Source organism: Rattus norvegicus, chromosome 17 (genome assembly GCF_021556685.1).
Source record: "Rattus norvegicus strain SHRSP/BbbUtx chromosome 17, alternate assembly SHRSP_T2T, whole genome shotgun sequence".
Classification (NCBI taxonomy): Eukaryota; Metazoa; Chordata; class Mammalia; order Rodentia; family Muridae; genus Rattus; species Rattus norvegicus.
In genome coordinates this window covers 34,467,501-34,479,906 of record NC_141550.1, presented here as the reverse complement: position 1 = coordinate 34,479,906, position 12,406 = coordinate 34,467,501, and the positions used below count along the sequence as shown (strand labels likewise).

Here is a 12,406-nt window from a genome sequence, read left to right as displayed (position 1 = left end):
GCCCAGGGGCTGCAGAGGCAGGAGACAGGCTTGCACGCCTCGGGTCCCCCGGTTTACATCCTCTGGGGTCCCCCACTCTCCAGTGCACTACTCCCTCCCCCACCCCCTTCTCCATCCGGGGCGTGACCCCTTCCTACGCCCGAGAAAGAGGAAGCTTCGAGTTGCAAGGGAGGGGAGAGTGGGGGTAGGGAAAAGTGCAGGAAAAGAAGGGGGGGCGCGAAAAGTTTTGGAGTGTTGGATGTGGCTCGCAAAGAGGGACTCCCCACCGCCCCGCGCGCCAGCCCAAGCCCCCATGTCCTCCCAACGTCCGCAGGGAAGCACCCCGAGTCTAACAATAAGCACACGCTGGAGGGACAGCAACGAGGCCCACGATGCTCAGCCTCGCGCTCCCGCGCCACCGCTCCCGGGAGCCCGCCTCCCACCTGGGCTAAGGACACTGAGGAGGGTATTACCGGTGGGCCACCGCCGCCGCCGCGTCCTGCTGCTGGTGGCTGCTGTAGCAGCCCGGCTCTGCTGGAGGGTCCTTGTGGCGTGGTGTAGAGGAGGCTGCTGGCGGCCGGCTCCGTGCCGGGGACACTGGGGAGAAGGGGGCCGGCGGCCAGGGCGCCGCTTTGGAGGGAGGTGGCACAGGACGTGGTGGAAGGGTTCGTGGTGAGGATCTGGATGTACGTGCCCGGGGCGGCGGCGGCGGCGAAGCCGGGGCTGGCTAGCAGTGCCCTTTTGTCCATGGAGGCTGCAGCGGCGGCGGCGACGACAGCCGCCCCCTCCCCACCCCCGGCGGTCACCAGGTACTGCTCCAGGGCGGGCTGGATCCCCTTTCTCATCTCTCGCTCCTGCTCTTTTTTAGTGTTACGATATATTAACGTATTGCTTTCAATTTCTTTATTATTTGCAGCCGGAGTTTCCAAGTCTCTCCTTCTCGCCTCCCCTCCCGGCGCTTCCGAACCCTCTCTCTCTCTTTTCTTTTTATTTTTCCGCACCGCACAGGCCCCGGGGGCCAAAAATAATCGGGGGTCTGGAGAGAGGAGGGTCCCGGCCGCACGGATATCAGGCCCCGAGGAGGGATGGAGGCGTCGGGGGCAGCCGATGCAACGGATTGCGAGGCGGCGGCGGCAGCCCGGGTGCTGCGGCCGGCAGCTGAAAAATGGCTCCAGGAAGCTGCTGCTGACAATGAATGAAGGGATACGGTTTACGCGCCAAGGTCCTCCCGCGAAACTCAGATTTCCCGCCGGCTTTTCAAACCATATTTGCATATCTCCGCCCCTCAACCCGCCGAGGACTGTTCCCACAGTCCATTGGATCGCTGTCGCCTTACTTCGGTACCAATCCTGGAGTGAGGTCGCCACTGGCTGTTTTCCATTGGCTGCCATGCACCATGGTTACCGGGGTGACCTAGGCTTTATTTGCATAGGAAAATCTGATTGGGTGGAAGCAGAGCAGGCTTCTTAGGAGGTGGGGCAAAGTCCTACTCTCCCACGGAAAGCCACGCCCATCACAGGCCCCTCCCTCGCTCCTACCCGCGGGGCTGGCTCTGATGACCTGGGCAGGGACTCTGCCTCGCAGACTCAGTGTGGATCTAGTCTGGAGCGCAAGTTTCGGTTTTGGAGATTGTCAAGGTGACACCCTCAGGGACTTTGTTTCCTTTAACCAATCAGGGTAGTAAATGAAGAACTGGTAGAAATTCTCCCAAATATGTGTCAAAGGCAAGTTGGACCCGGCCTGGCAGGTGGAAAACTGAGCCCTTTAAATCCTAGGTTTCTTCCTTCCTGAAATCCAACCAATGACGTGAGAGCGGATCCGGAGGCCGAGGCTGATAGACAGAAGCATGTGGGCAGACAGAACCGTGGGGGTAGAAGGTTCAGCTGACGCGACTGCAGGCACACTTTAGTTCATATTCCAGATCATTCCTGGCAGCTTCATGATTAGCCCGAATTCGGTTTAAGTAAAAATTAACTCTTTGTTCAGTGAACTCTTGTTACAAGTATAGGTTTGAGTCTAACAAACACCCTCTCTGGCCCAGAAACAATCAGGGGAGTTAATCAGGGCTAACCTAGAACTGATCCGCGGGTTTTTAATCCGCCATGCAGCAATCCAAAGAAGTACAGGCTTTTATGGTGACGTGGGACTTCCAGTGAAAGCTGCCTGCACTCGGCTCTTTACATCCTGAGACTCCAGGAAATTCTTCAGCAAACAGCAAACACTACAACCCAATCCTAACCCAATATATTTTAAAAGAAAGAAAAAATGTATGCACATTTATGTATATATGTAAATCAGAAGATGTCAAGGAAAATGAAATAGTTGTCGAACTGGCTTCTATATGAAAGTGAATACTCATGGATCTTTAAAATGAGGATTGTGGGGCTGGAGAAACGGATCAGTTAGTAAAATGCTTACTTGCGTAAGCGAGAGGACCTAAATTTGATCCCCAACACTCACATTTAAAAAGTTAGGCATGACTGCATGTATCACTAATCCCAGAACGGGGAGATGGAGACCTGAAAATCCTTGGGGCTTGCTGGTCAGCAGTGAAGCTAGTTGGTAAATGCCAGACTCATTGAGCTACCCTATTCTGAAAACTAAGGTAGAGAGCTGTTGAGGAAAACATCTGAGGTTGGCCTCTGACTTGTATGTGCACGTGTATACACAAGCTTGTGCATTCACATGTACACATACACTTGTACATGCACAAGAAAAGTATTTAAGACTGAGGAGGAAGGTGAGGAACGATGTAGACCAGATTTTCATTTAGTAGCTGAGAACTGTGGGAAACAGCTGTTAAGATATATGGTTCTACCTCAGGCACATTATAATTTTTAAATGTAGGGTATTTGGTGGGTTGCTCAGTGGATGATGAGGCTTGCATTACACAGAGTACTTTCATCTGAGTATTATTTATTATTATTGTTGCTATTATTATTATTATTATTATTATTATTATTATTATTATTTTACCCAAACTCACATTCAAACCATATATGAAGCCTAACAATTTGAGTCAGTTCAGGTTAGGACCATTTAATATTTCAGTCCTATTACCATCTCTGGAATTAAAAATATTGTTAAGGGGCTGGAGAGATGGCTCAGTGGTTAAGAGCACTGACTGCTTTTCCAGAGGTTCTGAGTTCAAATCCCAGCAACTACATGGTGGCTCTCAACCATCTTTAGTGAGGTCTGATGCCCCTCTTCTGGTGTGTCTGAACACAGATACAGTATACTTACGTATAATAAATAAATAAATCTTTTTTAAAAAAAAATACTGTTAAGCTTCATGCCAGGCTTGGAAGCACTTTGGTTTTGCATTCAAATTGGTTGAAGAGCCATAGAATTTGTACATTTGAAGATTGGTGGCCAGTAATCTTATTGGCTGTGTTTGTAGAGTCGGTAAGGTGAAATTCAGAAGGCACACATGCCTGGTTGAGTAAGAGGGAGGAGAACCACTTCTTTAATCTTATAACTGTCGCTTTGCATTGTGGATCACTGTGGAGAAAGCTAATACTGTAAGCTAGGACACTGGCAGCTGCGTGATATTCCTGTAGGGAGGTTACTGTAGGGGGAGGGGTGTTGCAACATGTCATCAGAGAGCTGCATCCGACATTACAGACAATACCAGATTTCCGTCTTTGCAAACTTGAGCTCCCCATAGGTGACCAGCAGTAAGGTAAGTAGGGCATAACCCTGGGAGCTGAGAAAAAAGTCTGGTTGGTAAGTCACTAGGACCTGTGTTCGGACCCTAGAATCCATGAGTCCTTGGTGAGAGTCAGCACATTTTAGTACATTTGCACTTAGGGGTCAGTATAATCTGGGTCTCTCTCTCTCTCTCTCTCTCTCTCTCTCTCTCTCTCTCTCTCTCTCTCTCTCTCTCTCTCTCTCTCCTGCTTGTTTAAAAAGAAAATAAAGGTCAGAGAGATGGTTCAGCTGGTCAAAGTACACTGGTTGCCAAGAGCTACAACTTAGAGTTTGATCCCCAGAACCCATGTGGGGGAAAAAGGTTGACTCCCCATGTTGTCCTCTGGTCTCCACCCTACATACCGCATGTTATTTTTTATTATTGTGTTGGGGGAGGTGAGTGATGCATGTGACTGTTGACACACACCACAAGGATGTAGAGTCCAGAGGACACGTGCGTGGACTCAGTTCTCTCCTTCCACCTTGATTGGGATTGAATGCAGCTCAACAGGCTTTGGTGCCAAGCTGGTGTACCATCTCACCTGTCCTGGCGTCCGTCCTGGCTCACCTGTTTTCTCATATGGTAAATGGAACTTCATATTCTAGAACTCGAGCTGCAAGGTGGTGCGGAAAAGAGGCCATAGCACATGTGCAGTGTTCTGGGAGCATAGCGGCTGTGCAGTCGGCAGTAGCTACTTAGGAGGCTACTAATTCACATGAGCATGCTTCGTAATTCCTTGTAGGCCAGCCTGATGCCCCAGCCTCTAACCTTCTGAGAGCCTTCAATGTCCTCCTGTTAGTGCAGCTTAATGATTTTATCCAACTGAAAGTACCACCGTGTTCTGTAGTATAGGGACAGAGGGTTCTGACTCAGAAATGAGGGTTACGCATAAAGTCACCTCTGCTGTTCATTCCACTCCAGCCTCCTCCTTGGTTAGGGGCCCGCTTCTGAACCCTTGCCACCTCCTCTTGAACATGCTTTTCCATAATGCTTGAGCCTGACTGCTTTGCCACCAACCATCCCCTCTCACTTACTCTGACACCTAGCTAGTTTTCTTAGAATTGGCCTATGTGACTGATGGAGCGGGACCCTCCAAAGATAGGCCTAGGCCTACCTTATACTCATTGGGGCCTATGATTGTGACACTATCTAAGGAAAGACAGTCTTTTCAGATGTTACTAGGGTGGTGTTTGCCACATCCTAGATATATAGTTTTTGTCTTTTCTTTTGTCTTGAAAAGATTATGGCCAAAGAAATGTTTCCATGGCTAAGAATCAAATACACTTTGATTCTTAGAACCAACACAGGAGAAGGAGATCTCAATATGTGACCATTCTGGGTTATCCTGGAGCGTCCCTAAATCCAGCAGTAAGTATCCTTCCTCAGTAGACACATCTAGACATGGAGACAAAGCTCTGAAGACAGTTGAGTAGGGAGTTGCAGTCAAGGCAACTGACAGCCACTAGAAACGGAAGAAGCAAGGGGGAAATCTCTAAACCTCGAGGGGGCAGGGCCCTGTCAACAACTCGAATTTGGACTTTTGACCTCTAGCCCTGTGCTAGAATACACTTTTATTGAGCTGTCCACTTTGTGGTGATTTGTATGACACCTTAGGAAACAAATCCAGTCTGTTATCCTACCTACCCAGACTTTCAAACCTCTAAGCTCCCACTCACGTTATAGATCTCCTGCCAGGGTATCATTCCGTATTGAACACCAGTGATGCTAACTGTGGTCGGGCTATAGACTCTGGTGAGGAGTTGTCGAGTATAGTCTGCTTAACGACAGAGATCTGGAACATGCGTGGATGCTGGCACCTGGAGAGTCAGAAGAGGATACTGGACCCTTTGGATCTGGAGTTACAGGCAGTTGTGAGCCATTGTGGCATGGGTTCTGGGGCTCTTACTCCAGGTCTCTGCAAGAGCAGCAGGCATTTGTAACCACTGAGCCATCTCTTAAGCCCAGCCAATGACTTCTGATCCTTGGTCCTATACCTAAATACTTTAGGGTTTGTAATTTCCCTCGAAATTACTGGGAGCTTTGGATTCCCCTTCCTGTACACACTTACATTTACACACACATATATGTTTATATATGGATATATATACACATATGTATATGTATGTGTATGTATATATCTGAATACAATGTAAACATGTTATCTGTAGCCATACAAAATTGACATGTCTAAAAATGTACATTTTCAATTTAGAGATAAAGTTATGTCAGCACCTGTGAGTCATGCCCCCCAAAACATTATGAATTCAATAGTTGTATGAAACTTCACTATTGACCCCTCAGATGGAAAACTCACAACTTTTGGGTGATTAAGGAAGGTTCATCAGCACAGCAAAGGTTTAGACTGTGCCTTACACAGTTTAATTGCCAATCAGATTTAGAATATACAGAATTAAATTTTAGCATCTGGAATGGACCAATTTCATAGTTTAGGGGTCTTACTTGACAGTTCAATTAGTGGCCCACGAAGAAATGACATTCTGTTTTAGCTTCCTGGTTTGGAAGAAAGAGAGGCGAGTATGTCCTTAAGGCACTGCCACGTCAAACACTGATAACAAAATGTCTCAGGGTGTAGCCTAGAACGCTGACCGCTTCATCATTGAAGATCTGTATATTCATCAGCATAAAGCCTTCAGCTCTTCGGGCAGAAAGATTCTTGCTGGCTATGGGCAGGGCCTCTTTAAATATCTCCAGGATGTGCTTCTGACACACAGCACTGCCCTCAGTTGCTTCTTAGGAATCTAGCTCTCGGGTTGGAATCCAGAAATCTGCAGGATAATTTTGAATCATGGACTTTGATAAACACTACCATACAAACATGGGTGACCTGGCAGCAATCTCTCTGCATTAAAAAATTGTTCTTTTTTTTGGGGGGGGGGAGTAACTGTAACATAGAAAACTCCCTCGTATATAGCATTTGTAATTCAACTGCTAGTACTGTGAGCATGATTCTATTTAGACTGTAGTGTGAATGGGAATCTTTTTTTTTTTTTTTACTTAGGTTCTTGTTCAGCTAACAAGTGTGATTCAGACAAAATATGCTGGGGTGGGTGGGTAAGAAAGGGGACCATCTCAAAGGGGTGTGCTTCCTTGCCTTTCTGAAACACACTTCCGCCATGTTGTAAAATACATGAGGAAAAACATCAAAATAAATGTGTGCCTCACTGGGTCATTAAGGGAGGACACCTTGTCATTTTCACCCAGGTCTAGAAGTAGAACTTTGCCTGAGCCCCTGAGGCCTGAGTCATGTGCTCCACCCTGAGCACGGCTCTCCCTCCTAGCAGAAGGACCCGGAGCCTGATATATAGAGCCTCATTGCCATGTCGTTTAGTCCATTTTCATTGGAATACCTGAGAAAAACAACTGAGAGGAAGAAAGGTGTATTTTGGCTCATGTTAGTTTTAGTCCAGGTTAACCAGATCCAACGGCTTAGGGCTGGCTGAGATCGAAGGATATGGTGAAGGGTAGTTAGTTACCTCATGACAGTCAGGAAGCAATCAGAAAGGGGCTAGAAACAAGATATAAAGCCCTCGTAGTCCATTCACCTTTCAAGCCGTCGATGGCAACCCATTAATGAAGGTAAACGACCACAAAATCTAGTCTTTTCTCAGCGGAACTCTGCGAGCTGGAGACCAGGCCTTCAACATGTAAGCCAGTGGAGGGCACACTTCTGGGAACCACAGTATACTCTATTTTTTTTTTTTGACAATGAAAATTTGCTTTAACATATTCTTTCAGGGAGAAGACACCACATTTCAACCTAAGGAAAACACTTTGCAGTCCAGGTCCTTTATTTCCTTTTGTCCATTAGGCCATGAATTCGTATGGACTGGGCTCCAGCAGCTCAGGCTCCTTTCCCTAACGGGGAAACAAAGTGGGCTTCTCTGGGTGGTGCAGGCTGGCACTTCAGCTGAACCCAGGTGTCCTTCTCTTTGGCTTCATTTTCCTTCTGATCGCTCTCCTTCACCCGCTTCAGGAAGCTGTCTCTGCTCTTCAGTGCTTGATGTGCTCAGTCCGCACACTGGTCCTCTTGGACAGAATCTCGCCTTTAACTTGCTTGTTTACAATGATGCCCACGGCATGCTGGGTGACGTTGTAGACTCTTCTGGTTTTGCCGTGGTAACACTCATGGGGCATTCCTTTTTGAACAGTGTCCATTCCCTTGATGTCTACAATATCACCCTTCTTGTAGATTCGCATGTATGTAGCCAAAGGGACGACTCCATGTTTCCTAAAAGGTCTAGAGAACATATACCGAGTACTTCCCCTCTTTCCTTTTATGTTTGTCATTTTGGCGAGTTACTGGAAGATGGCTGCCCCGGCCCACAGTATACTCTTATCTGTTTAACAACAATGTCACTTTGTTTTGAAGGTGTCTTTGAGGCTGATGGTGCTTCACCAATCCCTTTACAAGGTATGCTTTCTATCTTCTTTGAAGAATGTGGTGGGTGGAATGTCGTTTGGCCCTTTTAAAAGATTTCCTGATTAGGAACTGGCAGGGCGGATCTGTGAGTAAGGACATTACTTTTAATTTTTTTGGCCAAACCTAATGACCTAAATTCAACCCCCAGAACCTGTAGAAGAGGGTGAGAGATGACTCCTGCGAGTTGTTCTCTGATCTCCACACATAATACATATGCACACATATATGTTCCAAACCCCTCCATAGTTGAATAAGAATCAAAGCATTCGAAGGACTCCTTCTTCGGTGCTTCCAGGAACATGGAGACATGTTTTCTGAGAGTTTTCTGGCTTTACCTTTTCCGTTCCCTACATCTACTCTAAACCTTCCAATCCTCCTCTTGTATCCGGCCTTGACCCGTTTTGATTCCACTGTCAGTGGGTTCTCAATCTGGGACCCTACCTTAAAAGGAAATGTCAGTGGTGAGTTTGTGTGTATGTGTGTGTACAAGCGTGCATGTATTCCGGCATATGTATATATATGCATGCAAGTGTGTATGGATGTGTACATGGATGAATATGCAAGGGGAATTGTGTAGAGGTCTGTATGTTTATACAGTGCAGGGGCAGTATGCAGTGCATGTATGTGGGGGCAGTACATGTATGTGTGTGAGTATGTATGTATATGTGCATGTTTGTATGTTTGCATGTTTTTATACGTGTGCATGTGTGTGTATGTGTCCATGAGTATGTGTGCATGCCTCTGTGTGTGTATGCAAGGAAGAGGAGAGAGACAAAGAGACAGAGAAAAATTTTAGTTGTTGTTCCTTAGGTAGGTACCCGTCACCTTGATTTTGAGAAAGAGGCTCTCATTGCCCACAAAGTTCACCATGTAGTCCAGACTGGCTGACCCTCAAGCCCAAGAAGAATACCTTTCTCCCCTGCCCTGTATCACCTGGAATTATAATCATTTGGGTGCCACCATGAGTTGGGGGTTGGTCTGCTGTTATGTGTATACAAATGCTAAATTTTAAATGGTTGCCCCCAGAGGAGTGAGTTCTTACATGCACCTGCCTTTGTTGTATAAACCTTGTTCCCCAATTTAAAGCTATTAGTTAAATAAAAGGGGCTACAGCCAATTACTGTGGAGAATAGAGGTAGGCAGGACTTGGGTTACTGAGCTGGGGGCTGGTAGGGACCAAGAGAGATGGAGGGGGAAAGGGAGGGGAAAGGGAGGAGGAACAGGAGGAGGAACAGGAGGAGAAAGACTAAGAGAGGAGGAGGAGGCTGCCCTGAGAAGATGGATCAGTACACAGGGAAAAGAATGTGTCCTGTGGAGAGGCAGATGGAGCAAAAGGGCGCCTGGTTGAGATTCAGTGACAAGTAACTTGGGGGTCACAGCTGGGAATTAGTTAGTCTAGCATATAGAAAAGTAGATTAGGATAATTGCCCAGTAATTGTGCTAAAGCTGATTAAATAAATCCAGAGGACCCAGTCTCCATTATTAGGATTGGTTGGGTCAGATAACAACCAATAGAGTTAATAAATATACATTACAACAGCCATGCCCGCTTTGTGTTTAAATGTAGGTGCTAGGAAAGCAAACTCAGCTGGTTACACTTGCAAAGCGAGCACTTCATTGAATGAGCCACCTCCCAAGACAACTGGATGTCCATTTTGAGAGAGAGAGGCAGGCTAGATTTCCCCAGATCCTTTAGATCTTCCAGCCACAGTCCCTTAGCCCCACCTGCTGCTGGAGGACAAAACCCTTCTCATATCTAACTGCTGGCGTCTGGAGGTTGCTACCTGGAGGTTCTCATGTTCTTGGGTTTTTGTGTACTGCCTACGTCTTTGCTGATAGCCCATGATGCCTATAGCAGCCGGCAGTTGGCACTCATTCATTGCTCCTTGGGACTCAGGTGGTATATATTTGAGTTTTGTTCTAACATTTCCTGTGTATTTTGGGCTCTACTGTCTAGAAGTCATTTCTATTCTTGCACAATATGGGGGGGTAGGATAAAGAAAGATGGAAGAATGTTGCTATCTATCATCTTACGACAGTAGTTCTCAGCCTGTGGATTGTGACCCCTTTCATAAACCCTTATCTCCAAAAATACCTCCATTACAATTAATAGTGAGCAAAATTACAATTATGAAGTAGCAACAAAAATAATTTTATGGTTGGGGGTCACCACAACATGAGGAACTATATTAAAGGGTCCCAGCATTAGGCGGGCTGAGAACTGCTGCTGTAAAATATTTATTTTGAACCCACTGACTTGGCTTGTCATTGAGTGATGTCACTTAGGCAGATGCTCCTACAAGCATTAAAGAAAAGCAGAGTTATGGGCTGTTTTATTTCTAATGTCTCTGAGAACATGTGCAAAGGAGCTAATGACAGAACAGGAGTTTCAGCTCATGTGGGCAATGATGGTGTGATTCGTAGGGGAAGGAAGCCTAACACACACCTTTCATATTTGGTGAGCTGGTTGTGCCTCTTGTGAGCTTTAGATGGAGCACACTGCCAGTAGCATGTCACAAGGGCCTATAAGTAAACAATTACTTTTTCTTTGCTACCTTGGGTTCCTTGACAGTGGCACTCCCTTGTGATGTCTGTTCTACTCCTCTGACCTCCTGGATCCCATCGATGACTTCAAATCTCTTCTGTATTCTCTCCGAGTGCTACTGTTACTCTGAATATTCTCTTCTGGATCACTTCTTCTTCTCGTGGTTAAATGGACACAATGTAATATTTACCATTTCAGCCATCTATAAGTATTCGATTACATACATTCACGATGGTTAACCATACAACTCTTTGTACCCAAACCTTTTCCATCATCCTCTAACAGAAACTTTGTGCCCACCAAACGATGTGTGACTTACTCCTCTCATTGCTATGATCAAATACATGAGATAGAGCAACTTAGGGGAAGAAGGATATATTTGGACTCATGGCTTGAGGGCACAGTCTAACGTGGTAGGAAAGCATGAATGTGGGGTGGCTTTAGACAGTGGCAGCAGCAGTGTGGGGCCGCCTTCTCACATCTCCTGTGGTCCAGAAAGGAGGGATGGAGGAAGAAATGGGTCTTACCACTGAGCCTCAAAGTCTGCAGGATGGGCATATAGATGTCCATTCACGTTCCTGCTTCCAGTTCTCTTGGATATACGCTTAGGGGTAGACCTTCTGTAAATATAGTGTTTCTATGTTTTGCTTTTTGAACTCCTTCCCAAACGATCTGGTATTTATTTTCAACTTTTAACTACCACTCATGGATTATTGTCAGAGCTTTCTAAAATAGTGAACATGTTCACAATTTCGCAGTATCTGATAGGTTAACCCCCTAGCTGTGTGGCTAAGCAAGATAAACAACAGATAGCATGACCAATGGGTCAAGTTTTACATTTCATTTGGCTTTGGTTTATTAAATTCAAAATTAGACAGGCATACATAGATGAATAAACGATACAACATACATCTATGAACTGAATTTTTCTACTAATTTATACTTTTAATCTGAGCACATATTTGAGTCTAAAAACCTCCAGATTGCCAAATCCCAATAATATAATTTTGAAAATTATAATTTTAGAAATTACTTAAAATAAAATTTTAAAAATGAAAATTACTTGAGAAATATAAGAACATTACAGGACACTTCATAGGATCCTTTATGTAATAAATTAGTCAATAACGAATCTTTGCAACCATATAACTCAAGAATACTAATGACAGTCATGTTTATATAACATACAGGCATTTGAACCATTTATTCATATGGAAACAGAGCAAGTTACCTAAGAGGATCCTGTTCCAGTGGGGTACATGTGCCTGTAATCCCAACATTTAGCAGGTGAGATCAGGAGGATTCAGAGTTCAAGGTTATCTTCAGCTGTATGCACCGTAAATTCAGACCTAGACTGAGGAACATGAGAGCTCATATCAGAAAAGAAAAGTTGTGTCTCTAAGGTTAGAAGTTAGTCTACACCAGATAGACCAAAGCCTACCACACACAGCTGCCCTGAGGAGGAACTTATCAAGAAACTGTATCTTTCACAAATGTAGATGTACAAAAAGACAATTCTGTAATCATTGAGAACGTTCATATATTTTCACTTTCACACAATGTGCTTATATTCAAAGTCAAGGTTATATAGTGTTCTCTCATAGACTCTAATTCATGAAAAATGCATGGAATGGATTAGAACTCTGTGGTGAAGTTTTTATACAATTTACACTTCCAGTATAGGGAATGCTGCTATGATGACGCATACAGAATAGCAAATTTTAAGAGCTGATGCTGGCAATTTGGAATA

The 12,406-nt window shown here is 45.3% G+C and overlaps 1 protein-coding gene and 1 pseudogene across 4 annotated transcripts in view; both read right to left on the bottom strand.

Moving 5' to 3' along the window:
- E2f3 (E2F transcription factor 3) overlaps nucleotides 1–1,209 on the bottom strand; it is a 77,236-nt gene extending 76,027 nt beyond the window's left edge. For 3 of the 4 annotated variants that reach the window (XR_015640707.1, XR_015640708.1, XM_087590069.1), the window contains exon 1: nucleotides 453–1,209. Coding sequence is in view for 2 of the 4 variants with exons in the window: in XM_087590069.1 (XP_087446195.1) it covers nucleotides 453–824 (372 nt within the window). In the remaining 2 variants the exon portion in view is untranslated. 4 annotated transcript variants of the gene reach the window in all.
- Nucleotides 1,210–7,495: 6,286 nt separating this feature from the next.
- Nucleotides 7,496–7,978, bottom strand: LOC148000123 (large ribosomal subunit protein eL21 pseudogene; annotated as a pseudogene).
- Nucleotides 7,979–12,406: the final 4,428 nt, after the last annotated feature.